Genomic DNA, 20,770 nt, shown 5'->3' with positions numbered 1-20,770 from the left:
TGAATCTATACAGGCTGGGGGTGTTAAACCTAAAGCCCAAGAAGGGGCTCAGTCATAATCTCACTCATAGATATATGCATTCTTGAAAGGATAGTAGTAAAATGTACATGAAATAATTTTAAGAATGCTTGACTGACTGTATACGTACATGCATGTTGTTTAATGGGGGGGGGGGCATGCGGCATGCCTAGAGAGGTTCAATGAGTGTCTGCTGAAAAAAGTGGTTGTCATTTCGGTTTTCTATGGGAGGTAATTCCCGCCAAAATGTGATGATTCTTTTTTGGGTTTTTTTTTTCTTTTTCAGAGCATCCTTTTCTTTTGTGGGGGGATGTAATGTAGTACAGTGAATACCACAAATGTGTAATGAGAGTTGCAGCCCCTCCCCCTCTGTGTCCTACAAAATTGACAAAAGTTTCTAGATGTAGCTAGACTAGATCTAGAATAATAGCAATATCTAGCAAGTGTAGACAGTTCTGCAATGTTTCAACATAATTTAAAGATGTGTGCCAGATCTATTGTGTTATTGGGGTGTTTATTTGAAGCTGTCCATAGTCAAGAAGTGAGATATGCTCTGTTCACTTCTGGACCTACTTTTGGTTTTGACTCATCAGAAGCTGTCCCAGCCATTGAGTTAGCAGAGGAGATGATTAATGCTGACAGCTCCATTCTACCTGGCTACAACCTCACTCACACACCTGTGGTGGACACAATGGTGAGATCTATAGCCATTTTTTAAGCTGCATGGTGTCAACTATAGAGATAACGAGATCCACCATGTAGATTTATTAAAATGGAGTATAGATACATATATTATTATCTATTTATGATTTTAAATAATGCAGTGTGACAGGACTGTATCTCTGAATGAGTACTTTGAGGCCACTTTTCCGCTGCAACCAACCATCCTCGGTCTACTGGGCTGTGGATGCTCAGCTGCCTCTGAGCCTGTCGCAGAGATCATCCATCATAACAGCTTATCACAGGTATAATTATTATCATTAGAATCATGTATGTATATATAGTCTGTTTGTACGGTGGTGGTGTAAGAGGAAACCCTACAGCCAAGAGAGCAATTTAATAATTGCCAGCTAGATCTAGTACATGTATATGTTTTCGTGCATGCACATGATATAGTTTGAGGAAATGTGATATTGTAACATGACTATATTGTTTCCATCTCTCAGATCTCTTACATGTCATCATTGACTGGACTTAGTTACAGAGAACGTTATCCTAATTTCTTCCAAATGCTACCTTCTGACAATGGCATAGCACAAGCTATTGTTACCCTCATGCAGAAATTTGGCTGGAGACGCATTGCCATCCTCACTGAAGATGAAAGTTTGTTTACAGAGGTCAGGAAGACGATACTATATGATGATGCTGCATTTTGTATCTGTTTGTAACTGTACCCCAGCCGTGAATTTGCGGGATTATCCGATACTTGGCATGGAAATTAGATTTAGTTTCTTCACAGCAGTCTCGAATGTCTTCCTACTGGATTACCACAGACTGATATGTGTGCTGTAAAATTACATGCTGACAAGCACAAAGCCGTTGGCATTGTTTTCAGCTAATTATTGTTTTCAGCAGTATAGAACTGATCATAAATAACTCCCTTTGACCATGCTATTTGTTATGCCTCAGTACGCATGTGCAAGCGAGGTATACGGTAGTGTGGTGTGTGTGTAGACTGCTACAGCTGCTCATGGATCAATGAAGTGCAAGTAAGAGTTTCTATAGGCTTCTAGTCATGGATTTTAATTCGTGGATTTTTCAAATATAATGCTTGGTTCTCGAGTTTTGCTTACATTCTTTCTTTTAATTACAGCGCCACTCTAATAGAAGCGCCAAGTTCACAAAATAATTGAGTGCCAAGTAAGTTTTTGAATTTGTTTGCTGGTGCTTAGGTAACTAGAAAATAGATTATAACACGGCCTTTAATCGAGGCTCTACTGATCTATGACAGAGGAGGTTGGAAGGATGTTGAGATCACGTGTGAACAGAACAATTAAGAAGTGTAAATATGCTGAGTCGCGCTATTTTTGTGTCCACCGAGGCATCAGCACCCGCGGTGCTTTCATTAATTTAGTTCTTAATTTTAAATACAGACTGAGGAAACATTAATTAGTGCCCTCAGGAATTCCGAAATGGAAGTAGTTAATAAAGTGATGAATCTCCTTAATGCTACAGCTGATCAACATTTCTTTGTAAGTGGCTAATCTTTTATTTTGTCATGCATCTTATAAATGCGATAGTTTTAAGAGGGTGACTATCGAGTGTTCTTCCTCAACGCCTACTCAAATACAGCTCGTCACATTTTGTGTGAGGTAGGCATAATTATATACTGAAAGAGTTAATTGCCTTTTTACTATCACACAGGCCTATCTAAGGGGGTACACTTATCCCAAATATGCGTGGTTGACCTACGGCTGGTACCAGGACAGGTGGTGGACAGAGGAGGTGAACCCAGAGACAACAAACTGCACTGACAACCAGCTAGCAGAGATCCTGCACAGATCTCTCACCCTAGAGCAACTGCTTCCACACGGGATTTCTGGTCATGTATCAAACACAGAACCTATCACAGTGGTATATGCGAATTTGTGTCACTGTGTTTAATTGTGGTCATTTTTTCTTTTTTGTACATGCAGTCTTCAGGTGACTTCAATTTTTCGTATGAACGACAACTGCTTACATCTGCAACAAGATCAAGCTATACATGCATACTCCCTAGCTTATGATGCCCTCTGGACATTTGCTATCGCACTGAACAAGACCAATGAGATGGTTCGTGGTCTGACAAGAGAGGAGATATTGAACATGACTCAGTGTGGAGGGACTGATGAGGAGACTGGTGTAGAGTGGGAGGTGGTGTCACTGGAGAACTTCACCTACTCCAATCAGCTCATGGGCTGCATCATCAGGTGGAACCTGGAGAGAACAGACTTTGTGGGAATCTCGGTGAGCTAGATCTATACAGCATAATTATTATGTTCTTCATGCAACCACAGGGTCAAGTTGCTTTCAATGACGATGGTTCAAGAGTACATATTCATGTGGAGGTAGATCAGTACAGACTGAATGAAGACAGAACTTCTATTGCTTACATCTTGCCTGTGAATGAGTCTTTAGCTCAGCTTGTCTATACAAGAACAATGAAAGCAACCAGACTGTATATCCTAGTGAGTCAGCATGCATACGTATACTTTAGAAGTTCCATGCAGTAATATACATGCCAAAAACACATCATCAATAATTATTTTTGCTAGGTAATTTTAAATGTCTATGTCTAGAGTGTCCAATTACAGCTTCTATTGTTTGTTCTTTGCTCTTTGACATATGTAGGTTCAGAGGGTGGTGTTCCACCAGACGGCACACCTGTCATTGTGGAGGTCAGCTTTCATTTGGCATTGGTCGTGCCCCTCTACATATTGGCAACTGCTGGAATTGTTTATAGTACAGTATGTCTGGTCTTCACCTTGAAACAGCGAAAGAAAAAGTAATGTTATATGACTGGTATTACCATACGTTTGTCTTTTGAGTATAGTATACCTTATAAATAATATGCAGAGTGATACGCTTGAACAGTCCAAACATAAATTATGTCATTATCACTGGGAGCTACATCATGAATGCATCAATCTTCTTCCGTGTCATGCCAAGTACAGACCCTGTAATTACACTAGCCAGATGCTATGTAAGTGTTTGTGAAATTTTGTGGGACAGTGAAATAACTCGTTTTATTGACTTGTAGCTGGCGACTCTACTCAATACTATTGGCTACTGTTTAGCCTACGGAGCAATTCTGGTCACAATGGGGAGGATATACTACATCTTTCATAATCCAACTACAAACAAGAAGGTAAAATAGAAATTGACGACACGTGTCGTACAAACGTTTCCTTGTAGACTTGGAAAGACTGGCACCTTCTAGTGATTGCGCTGGTTATCACTGGAATCAGAACGCTGCTATCAGTTTTGCAAGTTTCCGTTCCGATACTGCAACCACAGTCGTATAAGGCACCAAATGAAGAACCACCAAGTGCTCCAATGAATGTGAGAAATAACTTGCCATAAATTTTAAAACAGGAACTGGCTAAATTATAATTATATTGACTTCCTTCTATTTTACAGGAGTACGGATTGAGGATTGATGAGGTGGCTTGGTTTTGCTATAGTTTTAGTCGAACACCAGTGGCTACTGCATGGGTGATCGTTACGTCCATCTACCTCGCAATACTACAGTTAATCGGAATTATTCTGGTGTTTCGTACTCGCAAAGTCAAAATAAAGGCACTGAAAAACTCCAGATACATTATAGCAGCAATCTACGTCTCAGCAATTTCACTGCTTGTAATTCTAGTATCAACTTTTGCTTTAGGAAATCGGCGAAATGTCATTGAGCTTTTGTTCTCAGGAAGCTTGATAGTGTCAACCAACGTGGGTCTGAGTATGGTCTTTATTCCAAAGGTAATGTTTTGTATACTGTAGGAAATAATAAAAACAATTTTTTGCAGATGGTGAGCTTGTACAAAAACCCTAAAGGAGAACACGTTTTTGATGCAATGACATTTATTAATGGAATTCAAGACACGGTCATTAGCATCTCGGCACTCAAGAGTGACAGTGGTTCAACAAAGATTTATCAATTGGAATCTAAAGTTACGGCACTGGAGAAGAGATTAAAAGAGTATCAGGTATACATTTGCACTTGACTATAGTAGGCTTAGGGAACATTAGGTATAATTATAGGCAAATAAATTAGAATTGTTGTATGGTTGATACTTAAGATCTAAAGGACCCTTAAAATAATCTCAGCCACTTATTTTTTTGTTGTTTGTTGTTTTTGTTGTTTTGCTGCATGCAGATATCAACTGGCGGACATTGAAACTTAATTATGTGTTGTATTTGTAGTTTGTAGTTGTGATTTGTATTTGTGATTGTTTAATGTATAGCATTATAATAGTATACAAAATCAATTAGTTATTAAATTGCAATTACGATAATTATGTATGCTGCATTGCACATCAGTTTAACAGTAGAATACAAGACTCCTGAGCAAATCGCAATCTTACAGGTATGAGGGGATGGGAAAAGAACTCTTATCGAGACGGCGATGGCCCTGACAAGCCTGTCCAGGTCCTCATGAGTTACAGGGGAATTAGACCCCTCCCACCTATACAACCGGCACAGGGAAATGGTCCCAATAAGGTGTCAGCATTAACAGTGCCACGGAGCTGATGTATAGTAGCAATACTCGAAGTGCTGTACGAAGAAGGGATGGACGATGACTACTGGTACAATACTTGTGTGTGCTTCTCGACCACTGCAGAACGAGATCCGATCGACTCTATCAAAGAGCTTACAATTACGTATTCTTCCACCCCATTAAAAGGAAGAGCTATCAAACTGAAAATTAGAAAATCAGTTGATCTAGCAACATTGTCACACTCGACCCACACGGCATTGATTGCTGCAAAACAAAGAGAGGGTGGGGCTCGTTCTCTGCATTATCCAATAATTTTGCGCATGCGCAAACAGTCCTGAGTAGCCTATTCTCATGCATAATTTTAATGTTGTGTACTTCATCAATCATGCTGTGAATAGAATTGTTTTCTCATGCATAATTTTAATGTTGTGTACTTTATCAATCATGCTGTGAATAGAATTGTTTTTGTTTCTGCAGACATTTTCAAACAAGTCACAATTTCAGACACAGCTAGCAAGGGGAGGAGGCTGCTCCGTTATTCCCTAGTGCCGTCCCCTCATGATGGTTGAGAAGGCCATGAGGATGAACCTGGCCACACTCTTATCTCGAGCAGTGGATGGGATATCGCAGTTCATTACCAACCCTGCTCAATATATACATGATCTGAGGGGGTACTGAAGGTCGTTCAATGTACCCTGATAATAATCATAAGTTAGTTATCATGTCCATTTATATGTCAACTCAGAGGGTGGATGCTCTACTGAGCATCCATGTTGAGTTTTGGTGGAAACCATCGCATTGCAAGCTCATGCGTTTAGTATATAAATTATGTAGTAATAACAAGAAACGAACTCCAAGATCAATGGCTCATGATGGTTGAAAAGGCCAAAACGAAGCTTGATCAATCCATCCAACCATGCCAGCCCCACCTGTGTGGCTGTGATGGACGAATAAGCACTAAGAAACAATAAGCCAACTATCAACTATCAACTATGGGAGCATCACGACATTCTCCAAGAAAGGTTGCTCTTCTGGAGCAATTATTTATTGGTGGATTAAGAAAGCCGACCTTAGAAGCTATGAGGCTCACCAAGTTGTCCGAGCAGCAAATCAGAGTGAGTGACTTAATTTCAATAAGTTAAACATAATTATGCTTCATGTGCTATTTTTTGCACAGAACTGGCTGGATAACCGAAAGAAAGTAAGCATGTGCAATTATACTTGTGCCCTAGTGAAGTATAAAATTGTTTGCTAAGATTCCCGATCATTCCCCATAATCAGTGGATGGCAGGCGATCCTTGTATAGATTAAGATAACTTAAGTTTCTTTGTGTAGTTAGAAACTTGATGGGGAGGAAGCAATCATAAAGAAACGTTGCATGGACTTTCTTAATCCACCAATAAATAATTGCTCCAGAAGAGCAGATCTTACCTAGAGCGGTGAGTATAATAATTATAGTGTTAGTGTGTACTAGGATCGGAGGGGATCAAATGATGGGATGGGAAATATTCCACATGTTGTTTGTACGCGCCAAGACACCCGCCATGAGAGCCGTAATTATGCAGGTGATTGCATCCGCTTAAACAATTTAACAATTAAATGAAAAGTTTAAAGCTCATGCTAGATTGCATAAGTGTAAATAATAATGATGGCATGATACTTTTATAGCTGCTGTTGCCAGATTCTATTCCTGGCAGATGGGAAAAGGCAAAAACCAAAATAAATCAATGGCTCATGATGGTTGAGAAGGCCATGAGGATGAACCTGGCCACACTCTTATCTCAAGCAGTGGATGGGATATCGCAGTTCATTACCAACCCTGCTCAATATATACATGATCTGAGGGGGTACTGAAGGTCGTTCAATGTACCCTGAGAATAATCATAAGTTAGTTATCACGTCATTTATATGTCAACTCAGAGGGTGGATGCTCTACTGATGCAATTATGTTTCATTGCTATTTTTTGCACAGAACTGGTTCGATAATAGGCAGAAGGTAAGCATGTGCAATTATACTTGTGCCCTAGTGAAGTATAAAATTGTTTGCTAAAGGTAGGGCTGTACTGATTATTCAATCTTTAATTGCTGTCATCCTATACCCTCCTTCCAGATCATTTCGAGAAAACCACCAACAGTCACCGCCGCCAACCGGGCACTGGCAAACAGAGAGACAACTTTGTGTACAAGTAAAGCAGTTGTAGGACTTCATTATTGTATAGGAAACATTTTTGTGTATCCCTGGAAACAAGTCATGTGATCAACAAGCCACACACAACAAGCCACACACACCATATCGGCCACTCACCAAGTACTCACTGTCCCATCCCTCTACATTCTTTTCCAACCTCCGTTCTCGTTTCTCCTTGGGTGTCTCCAGTGCCACGAGATGGTATATGTGCAAGTAAGTGGAGCACAGACAATCAGCAGTTGAAGGCCCAAGTCTGGGAGATGGTATATGTGCAAGTAAGTGGAGCACAGACAATCAGCAGTTGAAAGCGCAAGTCTGGGAGATGGTATATGTGCAAGTAAGTGGAGCACAGACAATCAGCAGTTGAAAGCGCAAGTCTGGGAGATGGTATATGTGCAAGTAAGTGGAGCACAGACAATCAGCAGTTGAAAGCGCAAGTCTTGGAGATGGTATAATTATGTGCAAGTAAGTGGAGCACAGACAATCAGCAGTTGAAAGCGCAAGTCTGGGAGATGGTATATGTGCAAGTAAGTAGAGCACAGACAGTCAGCAGTTGAAAGCGCAAGTCTGGGTATATGGCTGGAGGAAACAGCACAATATTAAAGATGCTTCGGAAGAAAGAAACGTTTATTAGGAATTGTAGTATGCCTGCAAGCTGCTACGCTCAAGCAGGCCAATCATGATGCATTACAGTATGGTTGCACGTAAAAGACGCGCTGCAATAAATACGGGTGCGTAAAATCGCGCACGCACGGCCCCATTTTTTTCTGTGCTCTTGAGCACCCCCCTGCTTCAATCTCTAGAAACGCCCCGTTTGTATAGAAATGCAAGGGTGTAAAAGAGCCTCTCAGTGTTGGTTAGTATATGGCTGGAGGAAGCAGCACAATATTAAAGATGCTTCGGAAGAAAGATTATTAGGAATTGTAGTTATTAAATGGCTGCTTATTATCGTAAGTATCCAAAACAGTTGCATAGAGTAGCATCTGTTTTGTTTCACCTGATAACCCATAGCTCAGCCTGTTCATTTCTTGAGGTGATTGAGAGATATAATCCATTCCTTCATTGAAACGCATCCAGTCTGGTCTGATGTTCTGCAAGAGCTCCATATGTGCATGCATGGGAATAGAAAGTCATCAGATGAAAGGACACTGTAGTGTTCAATGTTGTCACAAGTATAGGCATGACTAACTTATAGACAGTAATTACTTACACAGTAATAGGCATTTATGCATAGACCACTTATAGTGCATGGAAATTGCAACCCCTAACTGGTGAAACCCTCTCATATGCCACCTCTAACTCCCAGGATGGGGCAAGACTGGACATTGCTGCTAACGGTTTCTGGGGAGGCCGTTATGAACGTACCTTCTTTGACATCAGAGTTTTCAATCCCCACGCAGGCTCCAACCGACAGACAAGCCTAGCTGCTTGCTATCGCAAACATGAAGCCATCAAAAAGAGGGCATATGAACAGAGAATAAGAGAAGTAGAACACTCGTCATTCACTCCACTTGTATTGTCTGCCACTGGAGGCTTGGCCACGGAAGCCACTACTTTTTACAAAAGGTTATCCGCGTGTCTTGCCGATAAATGGGAGCAATCATACTCAACCACCCTGGCCTGGCTCCGCTGCCGCCTTACCTTCTCTCTTCTCCGATCAGCTATTCAATGCATTAGAGGTGCTCGTTCAAGTATTGGACACGCTTCTAAAGCTCCGCCCTCTATTGACCTGGTCCGCACAGCGGAGATAGACATAAACTGAACTCATAATTCCATTCCTCTCATTTTATTTATTTTTTATATTTCTATTGCCTCACATGTGTATAATAATTATTTAAGGGGCTTCCTCCCCCCCCCCGAAAAAAAAAAAAAATTATAAAGGAAACACTTGGGCGTGGCCCATCATTTCCAGCCACGCCCACTAACTAACTACACGTGGCTAGGCTGCTGTCTTTAATCGTAGATTAAGGAGGGAGAACTAAACTTAACTACTCAATCTATGCTTTAATATAGCTCAGTAAAAATGCGACGCGAGCGTGATGAGAGCAGGAGACAGAAAGCCATCATGAAGGCACTGGAGACACCCAAGGAGAAACGAGAACGGAGGTTGGCAAAGAAGGAAGAGAATTTAAGACGTCAGCGATAGAAAGAGGGATGGGACAGTGAGTACTTGGTGAGTGGCCGATATGGTGTGTGTGGCTTGTTGATCACATGACTTGTTTCCAGGGATACACAAATGCAGACAATCCATTTGGAGACAACCAGTTATTAGACAGATTTGTATGGGACAAGGTAATGTATAGTACTATAATATAAGAATTATACAATGAAATGTTGGCTTGCAGAAGAGGCAGCAGGATGTGAGTGATTTCAAGTTGAGCAAGACGGAGGTGGAGCGGAGGGAAAATCAACGACAAGATGAAACCAGACGAGAGCTGGAGAAGGTCAAGAAAAGGAAAGCTGTGAGTAGTAACTGTTGCCATGTGTGTTGGCGGTGTTGTCATGTGTGTGTGTGTGTGCAGGAGAGAGAGAAGGAGAGGGAAGCCAGAGAAGATGAGTCAGTGAGTACTAGAGTTATAGCATACCTCACTATTACCCTCCACCCACTCCACCCACTCAGCAACTGCTCCAGCGAATGAAAGAGGCGGAGATGTTCAAAGAGTGGGAGGCACAAGAGGATCAGGTTAGTACCCCCTGTGGTGATCCATGTACGTATCTGAATACCCCCTGTGGTGATCCATGTACGTATCTGAATACCCCCTGTGGTGATCCATGTACGTATCTGTATACCCCCTGTGATGCTATTTCTCCGAACTAACTAACATTTCGCACTTCTACAGTTTCACTTGGACCAAGCCAGACTTCGCTCAAAGATTCGCATTGAAACTGGCAAAGGTAAGCTAGCTAGAGTAGCCTTCTGGTAACCACCACCAGCACCCTCCCCCCCCCCCCCCCACACACACACACACACACACACACACACACACACACACAGCCAAACCTATTGACCTCCTGGCCAAGTACATTAGCTCTACCACAGAGGAGGGAGAGGACATTGAAGTGCAGGAGCCCTACTACCTCCTCAAGGTAGCCATTACAGTCTGCAGCAACCAGAGCCACTAGTTCATAGTAACATAGGCATCCCTAAGAAATACTGCCGTATCTCTTTCCATCATAGGGACTTAACATTGTCGACCTAGAGGACCTACTGGAGGATATAAAGGTGTACTCGGAAATAGAAGTTGGAGCAACCAACATCGACTATTGGAAAGACATGACCATTGTATGTGAAGATGAGATCACACAGCTTAAGAAGGTGGAGGACTCTATGGGTGTGGCAGTGGGTGTGGATAGGGGCGGGGCTGGACAGAGGGCCGTCATTAACCCTTCTGTTATGACAGAGGTCAACTCTGTATTCAAGGGAAAGAGTGTAAGCTGAATTCTGTAGCTACCATAACTTGAATTCCGTAGCTGCCATAATTTGAATTTCGTGGATCCAATATCAACTATTTTATGCGTTTAGAAAGATGCCTTTGAAATGGTGTCATCAAAAATCGTATAAAAGTATTTGCCAATTTGGCCGTACCATGGATAATAGCCCATGGTCCAAGGCCGAAAAACGACAAATTATGGCCCGGACGAAATTTTGTTCATCGTATTTTGTATTTTCACATCATTTGAAAGGTCTCTTTCTAAGCTTTCAGAAAATCATAAAAGTGTTGACATTGGATCAACGGTACTGAAGTTATGGCCTTAATTAGAATGTATAGTACATCCGACTATAAAAACATTTGCAATGTGAAAAATTGCTAGGATTGGCCAGGGGAACCACAAAAAAGCGTGGAAACAAGAAATCAGACGAGAGCATAACTCCAATCTGTTACAACGTCAATCACATGTACTGGTAGTTTTCCCATGTTTTCCCAGCCAATATGCCACGCAATTTTTACTGGTGGAGTGATGACCAATCCCTATATATTTATCCATTTTGGAATGTGCGGGCACATAATCATGATGATTTGTGATGAATTGATGTTCCTAATACATGCAGTGTTGAGCACAGGTATACACACAGTCCATCCATGCGTAGTATAACATGCATGCACGGACCGTACTGGTGACCTGCATGGAATGATGTGGTGGATCTGGAACACAGTCTATTATTTAATATACTATGTATTGTACATGTTCATGACGTTGTAACGGATTGGAGTTATGCTCTCGTCTGATTTCTTGTTTCCACGCTTTTTTGTGGTTCCCCTGGCCAATCCTAGCAATTTTTCACATTGCAAATGTTTTTATAGTCGGATTCCCTTTCTTTTTCAGTATAGTTTACGTATCATGACATGCATAAGTGGAACGTCAAGAGGCAGTACAGAAGTTCAAGAAGAGAAGACAGGACTAATCAGATATCTTCTCGAATATCTCTGGACTAATAATTATAGTAATGAGTAATAATTATTGCTTGATATGTTGAATTTGTATCAGTATTAAATGACAGCAATTTTAAGAGCATGATATCTAGCCAGTGCATATAGCATGCCTGTCAGAGAAAGGGAGCTAGAGCTGAACAGTGTGATTAAAAGCAACACCTCAGGCTCTGGAAAAGCACTGCTGCACTGATTCAAGTTAGGCGCACGGTTTATTAGCCACGCCTATCTATTATTAATTGGCCACAACGCAATTGCTGTGAGTCATTAAAGATGGCGGAATTGTCTAGGTAAGAGAAATAGAGGCTGAGAGGTCATCTGCCTTGTGGAAGCAATCGCAAATCTGAAGAAGCGCTTTGTAACCCAGGTTGTAGTCGTTTGGAAACCCTGTGCAGAATGTCCTGGAGATGGCTGTACTTGGAGCAAATGCTGGGCAAGAAACTTACTTACTTACTTACTCACTTACTTACTTACTTAGTCAGTCAGACAAAGAGCGGTGAAATGTCGAAATAGTGCAATTTTTAAAATGACAATATTCATTCATCAAAATGTTCATGGATTATGAAATGAGAGATACAAAGAGAGAAAAGGCTAAATAAACTATCTGTCTAGCCAGTTCCTTGATGTGGCCTTTCCCTGCAGAGATAGAACAGTTTGAACATGAGTCAAAATAATTGAAATATTGCTAAACACGGGCAAACCCACTACTTTGCTAGTTGTACATGTACTGTAACTGTGTTTCCCCTGACGATTGGCAGCATGACCAGCTGGTGTTGTTGGAGGATCAGATCAACAGGAAGATCCACGGCAGTGACCCTGGGACAGATGTGGGATATTGGGAGGCACTTCTTGCTCAGCTGAAGGCTCACATGGCCAGGGTGAGGGTGGGGAGAGGGACTAAAGATAACCCACCAAAAGCAGCTTATTTCGGCCTTTACAGTTTCTGTAGCTACTGTATCTGATATCTGATATCTATCTATTGATTGTTGGCTGGTAGTTGTTGAAAATGCTTTACTTTTCACAGGCTAGACTGAAGGACAGACATCAAGTTTTGTTGAGGAGTAGACTACAACATCTGAAGCAACAAGTGAGGGGATATACCATCATGCCTAACAGTCTACTATACTCTTTCATTATTCACAGCAAGATGAGGGAGGGGAGAAAGCTGCCGTCCCCGAGGCCACACCCACTGAAGATCCTGAACAAGACAAGACTGAGCCAGGAGAGAGCTCTCAACAGACCAGCACCACCATCGCTGCTGAGGAGTGAGGCTACTTAATTATACATAATTATCATTACAGCCAGTACAGATTGGTGGCTGAGCGTTTGTAGCTTTTTAGCGAGTTTCATCTCATGTACATGTATAATTATTTATAGCCATAGCAATGTTTGCTAGCTGTGTCTGATGGCCAGTCTACATACAGCACATGTACGTGCATTGAATGTACACTAGTATGCTATATGTACTTACTCCCCCTCCTCTACAGTGGAAGACAACTTGATAGATGAACAGGAGCTGTTGGAACTGTCCTACGCTGCCTATGAGGCTGGCAACTATAGCCCCACCCTCCTCAAGCCCTCAGACCTGGAGGATACTGTGAGAGTGGTAGTCACTACACTGTACTAGCTGTGTGTGTGTGTATGGGCAGTGGCCATTCTGTTATATTAGGCCCCAATACTTTACTTATAGTATCAACGATGCGTGTCATCTTGAGTTCCTTGTACTCGTTCACAGATGTCCCCCCGTCCATCACTTGGCGTTGATCACCATGGCGTAGGCTGTAGTCGTCCTCAGCCGTCACCACCTCTGCCTGTACGGGTTACATACCTTAAGGTGACATATTTTCGCGTGTATTAATTTCTGCTATTTCTGCGAATGAGAGTAAAATCGCAAAAATTAGTACTCGCAAATAATTTTGCCGCCCTCTTGTTTAATGTATCCAGATCGACATTTCGCAAAAAATTATACCGCAAAATGTACAAAACTGTAAAAACGCAAACAAATCTACCTGTGAAAATATGTCACCTTAAGGTATTACCTAAACTATGATATGCTAGATAGTGGTAAATTTGATTCCCAAATTGTGTAATATGTAACCCGTACAGGCAGAGGAGGAATACGACTTCAACACTGAGGTAGTCCTGCAACTGAGGGATCCTATCTGGAAGGAGAAGTACCGCCCACGCAAGCCGAGGTTCTTCAACAGAGTGCATACGGTGAGAGTGGGCGTGATTGGGGGTGGGGCAAGGGTGTTGTATGCGGTGATGGTGGCATTGTTAAATTACTGTAATATGGCACAGAAAGTGTTCAGACAACTGGAACAGTTTGTAGTTAATTAATTGGTTGATATCATTTCATTTATTTCGGGCAATCTGAGCACTGTAAACTACACTAATACTAGCATCGTTTATTTGTCTGGCTATTACTTGCAGGGCTTTGAGTGGAACAAGTACAACCAAACTCATTACGACATGGACAATCCCCCTCCAAAGATTGTACAGGGATATAAGTTCAATGTAAGTTAGTTCTCTTCTCCTTGTTTGTAGCCTCTGTGAAATCTCCTCCCCCCTCTCCGTAAATACAGATATTCTATCCTGATCTCATAGACAAGAGAAAGACTCCGCAATACACTCTGGTAAGATCACAGTCACTGCCGCGCGTGTGTACATTATCACTATGGTAATCACAGATACCCATTCCTGGCGATCCGGACTTTGCCACACTTCGTTTTCAAGCTGGTCCCCCCTACGAGGTACGTACGCCACCCCCCCCCCCCCTGTTCACTTTTAGTATTTAGTAACTACATAGGCTACTGTATACAACTAGTCTTGTGGGCCATACTTTGAAGACTGATATATACTGATCAAAATCGGTTCGCCCGCGAGACTATAATTGTATACATACATGGTTTCTGAAGTATCCATGTACTGCACTGTGTACCTTTTAATTTTAGTGAACTAGTGATGAGATTCTATTTATCCCATATAGGATATTGCCTTCAAGATAGTGCATCGAGAATGGGAGTGCTCCTGGAAGCACGGGTTCCGGAGTCAGTTCAACAACAACATCCTGCAACTCTGGTTCCGGTTCAAGAGGAACAGATATAGAAGATAGAACACATGGAACTTATATACTCATGCATAATTAATTTTAATCTGTGATATGGTTTATAATCATAATAAAATAAAAGTTCTTATAAAAATTATCTGCATGCTATCCCAATTCTGCTGATGCATAACTATACACTTTCTCAGCAAAGTCCAGTGGTCCCTTTGTGTACATTCGACACATATCACTCAATAAAACAGCATCCACCTCTTGAGACAAGGTCATAGAGTGTCAGGATTGGTGTCTGATGCCAACAGAGCATAGACACAGCTGTCCTTCTTGGGTCATTCGAAATCATCTTTTTTAAAATAGCCTTTAGTAGAGCTCTAGCTACTAGCCTCGATTCCAGGCCGATTAAATCGGCCTTGAATAGAGGCTATCTAGCTACCTGACCATTGTCAGCATAATTATAGAGGCGTGATCTTCCAACCTTCGACTATGATGGTCTTCCGTAGTTGGGCGGAGTCCAACCAACGCTGCGCTCTCAGTACACGTACATGTAGCAGTTTTGTTCCACCGGTACTTGAGACAGAGTATGAATATTTAAGTGGCTGACAACCGCATGGCTCAGGGGTGTGATATAAAGAAATCAATTAACTATTTGGATGGCTATTCTAGCTGAGTGGATCTAGCTATAGTTGTTTTGGAATTCAAGAAAGACCTCAGACTCTTAGAGAAAGTAGAAGAATACTGTAGCCTGTAATATAAGATTTAGTACAGGCAGAAATAAACTTTTTCATAATAGTTAGACATCCAGCACAAGGAGAGGTACAGCCAGCTATAAGACTACCCCAAGGCTTCTGAGAAGCTTTTCGAAGACCAAAGAAGGCATACATAACACAGGTTTTGTCCAAACTAATGATCTAATCTTATTGGTAGCACAACAAAACTTAAAACAAAGACAAGTCCTTTTAATTAATTAATACATACTGTTCAAGCTTCATTCATAGATGCTAAGATAGACTATGCTTCTTTTCTAGTAGCCTAGATATCCAGCAGGAGCTGTTTCTGCATTCTCCAGAGAAATACAGTGTCCCAGCTCGCCTTGTCAGCTAAATTGAGCTGTAAGGTTTCCCACTTGAACGCAGCAATCTGATTGGGCTGCAAATTTCTTGCAGTGGGAACAAAACTGCTACATGTACTGATACCCTAGTTGGGCGGAGCCCGACCGTCACTGACGGGAGGTCGGGGGACACGCTTATATAGGATTTGTACTTGTGTGTTATGTAATACTGCTTGGAGCATGAATATAATTATTTTAAGTGGGTGTTAAACGCAATATGTACCGCACTGCACCACACTGGCTGGCACTGAACAACATGACTTTGCTACTAAATTAAAATAAAGTACTGAGCAAGAATGGCCCAAGTGTTACAATGTTTTGGATGTGGGGATGAGCTATCAAGGCCTGGTAACAGGAGAGGAAAGGAAGTATTGGACCTGTGGACAATGCTACTGGAGAATGAGGAAGAACAGATGTGTGCTGATGTCCACATTAACAGTATTGTAAATGGCAGTGATAAAAACAGATTGCCCAAAATGTGCAGGAAATGTTTCGGTAGATATAGCAGCTTTCTTGAAGCACAGGTAATAATGAAAATAAAATTTGTAATTAGCTGAAAGAAGTAACTAAGTCTTAGGTCACACTGTCCACATAAACATGACTTAGAACAAATATCACAGCACAAGCAATTGAAACCGAGATCAACATGTTTGTAATTGTCAATATTTCGGAAAAGACCACCCCTTCTACAATCTGTAGTGTTGAAGTTTGAAGCATGTTCTTTAATCTCATTATCAACTTGATGGTAAATTCTTGCCTTCAAAAGGGTTACACGTGATGGTTTACCATCTCGACCTGCTCTACCAGTCTCTTGTACATAGCTACTGATATCGTCTGACAGGCCAACATGAATGATTTACCGAATGTTGGGACAATCAACACCCATACCAAATGCCATAGTAGCTACAACAATGCGAAGATTGCCATCACCCTTAAATAAACAAATGATTTCAGATTTATGGGCTGGATCAGTGACACTTGTAAACATGTCCACGAGGCGAAATTCAGAAAGATCAGGTGCATCATCAGGATTTGTGAATGCAGCTCCAAGGTAATCCTTAAAGAAGAGGTACATGTCACCACACACTCCAAAAGAACGTCCATATATGATTGTTTTGGGAAACTTGTTTCTCTCGATTACCAATTTCTGGGCCAAGTTTTGGAATGTCTCTGGTATACTTTTGAATAATCCAACAGCATAAATCAAATTTGGGATTACTGGGACTCTCGTAATGACAAATGGGTTTCTTAGGCCAACAATACGAGAAATGAATGAAATGTCACTTCGGGTAGCTGTTGCTGTTAGTGCCATCACATGAACTGATGTTGGAATGAGGCTGCGCACTTCTCTAATTCTCAACAGCATTTGCCTAAAAGTCTCACCCCTGCAATAATATTATTGGTACACATGTTAATAAAAAACGATGAGTCAAATACATACCATTTCTTCACACAATGAGCTTCATCGATTATCAAAGCCTTGAGTCTATTAGCATACACATCTCCCCCCAGAAGTCTTCTCCAATGCTTTTTGCTGATGATCATTTCAGGTGTAAAGAATACTAGCTGATACTTTCCGTGGAAGATCGCATCCATTGTAGCTGCATCAGACATCTCGCCCGAGACATATGACTGTGCTAGAGATGCCTTTAGAACAATAGATGGCTACCTATATATAGAATAAAAGCATCCAGCTTAGAATGATCTAGTTATGTGTAAACAGCTCATATGCACATGTACGTATAATTATATGTATGTTCTATCTAGCCTTACATACCTGATCATGAATGATGGCCAGCAGAGGAGTGACTACTACTACAAGAATGACCTTTCTCCTTCTCCAATATTTTGTCAAATGCTGCAGGCAAACAAGCATAGCAAAGGCTCTTTCCAAATCCAGTAGGCAATACAGCAAAGACATCTCTGCCTCTCAGAAAAGAAGTGACTACTTCCAAGCTCGTTAGCAGCTTCTGTGACAGCTATTTTGCTCAAGGCAGCTCCGCCCAGCTGCACACCCACCTAGCTAAGTGGGTGTTAACCAACCACTTGCAATACTGCAATCTGATTGGGCTGCACTCCTCAGTGCAGCAGTACAAATCCTATATAAGCGTGTCACCCGGCACCCGTTGGGAACGGGTACCGGGCTCCGCCCAGCTACTGATACCCAACCATGAGCGAAGCGTTGGTTGGACTCCGCCCAACTAGGTCTTCCGTGCTGCAACAAAGCCGGTGTCATAAAATTTTAGGCCCCCCATTAACAACGCAACAGCGGTAACATTATGTGACAGTGCATTCTCAAAATACACCAATACAGTCTTCTATGGTCTTCACAGTCTATGCAGTGCCAGTTACTGAATGCAGCTCTCCTCACACACACACATTTCATGCATGTACAGTAGTATACCACTGGTCTCACAGCCATCACACTGCACCATGTCATTCTATGAATCAGGCCTCATGCAGCACAAAGCACATAGGTGCCAACTGTCCCGAATTGGTCAGGACTGTCCAAGATTACCCTTGTCCCGAAAGGAAACTGCTATTGTGATTCCACCATGATACAACAGTTTCTCTTGACTTCTATCTGTGATTCCACATTACTTGAGAGCTGAGCCAGTGATGCTATTGGAGCATCCCCACAACAATTTACATCTTCTATGTATAGGAAAACATGGAGGAAGATATGAATTGTTGTCTTTGCACTGAAATTGTGTGTTTTATACTTTTTTGTCCTGAAATTTGGCTGAGAAAGTAAGCACGAAGTTGCAAATAATTATTATGGCGATAGCTATGCAACAACATCGATTGTCTTACAGGCAGATCCAACATTGCAGAGCTGCATCAAAGCATTTAACTCTTATAGGTAAAGCATGAGTAACTTGAAAGGTAAATCTTCCTTCACTTTGAATAATATTCCATGATAGAATAATAATGCAAACATTTTTGCTACTTTGATACAGAGTCTTTGCATGCAGTCTCTTTGATGCTTTGTCAACTAATAGAGCTAACCTTACCATATTATTATATCTCCTTGACTTCGTTCTATCGTGCAGAAAAGGATAGCAGAAGAGGGGGGCCTAATCTCACAGTGGGGGGCCTAGAATGTTAACAGTTTGGACCCCCTGGGGGGCCTAAACTGTTAACATTCTAGGCCCGGGGGGCCCAAAATTTTAAAATTCTAGGCCCGGGGGGGCCTAAACATGGGGGGGCCCAAAATTTTATGACACCAGTTATCCCTCCATTTTAATTGGACGCTACAAGGGTGATGGTGTTAGGGCCATCGACCAGTCCTCTTAGGAAGAGATGATGAGGGGCACCAAACACGTCTGTATCATAAACAGTGAGCTTGTTGAAGTCGATTATTGGTTTGCTGGTTGAACAAAGACATTCATACGGAGGAACAAAGCTCTCTAACTTGGTTGAAGCAGTTGCAATATTTAGTTGTGCCTTACTATATACTCATAAAAGTGTCCACAAAACCCCACTTATTCCGATGCAGTGGAGTCGCAGAAAGAACACCATCCAACGCAATGTTGTACGAGACTCCAAAACTTTCGTCCACAATGCCAGGCCATAACCTTGACGACGATACTTTTCCAGCACAATGTAGAGCCCCATGAATGCGAAACTATCGCCATACTTGACGATGGAGATGAGACTTATCGGCTCTCCGTCTACAAAAAAACCAGTGGGGGTCAGTATTGTAGTAAAGAGTGTGATCACCAAGTGCTGGCATCCATCCCTCATGTGCAACAAACCATAGATTAAGGAGGGAGAGGGATTGGAAACACAATATAGAACCGGTGTAGAAGCGATATGGGCCCCCCCCCTTATTTTGGGGCCCTGGTGTCATAAAATTTTGGGCCCCCCCATGTTTAGGCCCTCCCGGGCCTAGAATTTTAAAATTTTGGGCCTCCCGGGCCTAGAATGTTAACAGTTTAGGCCCCCACTGTGAGATTAGGCCCCCCTCTTCTGCTATCCTTTTCTGCAAGATAGAACGAAGTCAAAGAGATATAATAATATGGTAAGGTTAGCTGTATTAGTTGACAAAGCATCAAAGAGACTGCATGCATGCAAAGACTCTGTATCAAAGTAGCAAAAATGTTTGCATTATTATTCTATTGTGGAATTCAAAGTGAAGGAAGATTTACCTTTCAAGTTACTCATGCTTTACCTATAAGAGTTAAATGCTTTGATGCAGCTCTGCAATGTTGGATCTGCCTGTAAGACAATCGATGTTGTTGCATATATAGCTATCGCCATATTTGCAACTTCATGCTTACTTTCTCAGCCAAATTTCAGGACAAAAAAGTATAAAACACACAATTTCAGTGCAAAGACAACAATTCATATCTTCCTCCATGTTTTCCTATACATAGAAGATGTAAATTGTTGTGGGGATGCTCCAATAGCATCTGGCTCAGCTCTCAAGTAATGTGGAATCACAGATAGAAGTCAAGAGAGAAACTGTTGTATCATGGTGGAATCACAATAGCAGTTTCCTTTCGGGACAAGGGTAATCTTGGACAGTCCTGACCAATTCGGGACAGTTGGCACCTATGTGCTTTGTGCTGCATGAGGCCTGATTCATAGAATGACATGGTGCAGTGTGATGGCTGTGAGACCAGTGGTATACTATACTGTACATGCATGAAATGTGTGTGTGTGTGAGGAGAGCTGCATTCAGTATAACTGGCACTGCATAGACTGTGACTGTATTGGTGTATTTTGAGAATGCACTGTCACATAATGTTACCGCTGTTGCGCT

The 20,770-nt window shown here is 41.8% G+C and overlaps 3 protein-coding genes and 1 pseudogene across 4 annotated transcripts; 3 read left to right on the top strand and 1 right to left on the bottom strand.

Annotated features, from left to right (window-relative positions):
* Positions 1-401: 401 nt before the first annotated feature.
* Positions 402-4,933, top strand: LOC135338714 (gamma-aminobutyric acid type B receptor subunit 2-like). Of its 2 annotated transcripts, none has more exons than XM_064534769.1 (11): positions 402-712; positions 843-983; positions 1,185-2,330; positions 2,383-2,964; positions 3,015-3,185; positions 3,349-3,502; positions 3,574-3,700; positions 3,758-3,865; positions 3,913-4,059; positions 4,138-4,473; positions 4,549-4,933. In XM_064534769.1, the coding sequence occupies exons 7-11, from the start codon at positions 3,632-3,634 to the stop codon at positions 4,570-4,572; spliced, it is 684 nt and encodes a 227-aa protein (XP_064390839.1). In that variant the 5' UTR covers positions 402-712; positions 843-983; positions 1,185-2,330; positions 2,383-2,964; positions 3,015-3,185; positions 3,349-3,502; positions 3,574-3,631; the 3' UTR covers positions 4,573-4,933. The 2 variants fall into 2 exon arrangements, with proteins under 2 accessions (XP_064390839.1, XP_064390838.1); XM_064534768.1 differs by having other exon boundaries at positions 4,521-4,932.
* LOC135338959 (gamma-aminobutyric acid type B receptor subunit 1-like) lies at positions 500-3,506 on the top strand. The gene is made up of 8 exons (XM_064535053.1): positions 500-712; positions 843-983; positions 1,185-1,355; positions 2,383-2,592; positions 2,655-2,661; positions 2,738-2,964; positions 3,015-3,189; positions 3,349-3,506. The coding sequence occupies exons 1-8, from the start codon at positions 500-502 to the stop codon at positions 3,504-3,506; spliced, it is 1,302 nt and encodes a 433-aa protein (XP_064391123.1).
* A 4,376-nt stretch (positions 4,934-9,309) lies between the features above and the next one.
* Positions 9,310-15,000, top strand: LOC135338958 (splicing factor Cactin-like). The gene is given in 17 exon segments (XM_064535052.1): positions 9,310-9,573; positions 9,627-9,692; positions 9,746-9,862; positions 9,923-9,961; positions 10,021-10,083; positions 10,241-10,295; positions 10,396-10,487; positions 10,579-10,830; positions 12,589-12,708; positions 12,855-13,095; positions 13,318-13,427; positions 13,566-13,664; positions 13,937-14,047; positions 14,264-14,347; positions 14,416-14,466; positions 14,521-14,583; positions 14,820-15,000. Coding segments are annotated over 17 exon segments (1,839 nt in total). The 5' UTR covers positions 9,310-9,423; the 3' UTR covers positions 14,946-15,000.
* A 1,270-nt stretch (positions 15,001-16,270) lies between these two features.
* LOC135338957 (ATP-dependent DNA helicase RecQ-like) lies at positions 16,271-18,116 on the bottom strand (annotated as a pseudogene).
* Between the last annotated feature and the right edge of the window lie 2,654 nt (positions 18,117-20,770).

Source organism: Halichondria panicea, chromosome 7 (genome assembly GCF_963675165.1).
Source record: "Halichondria panicea chromosome 7, odHalPani1.1, whole genome shotgun sequence".
In the NCBI taxonomy this organism is placed as follows: Eukaryota; Metazoa; Porifera; class Demospongiae; order Suberitida; family Halichondriidae; genus Halichondria; species Halichondria panicea.
This window is presented reverse-complemented; position numbering and strand designations above follow the sequence as displayed.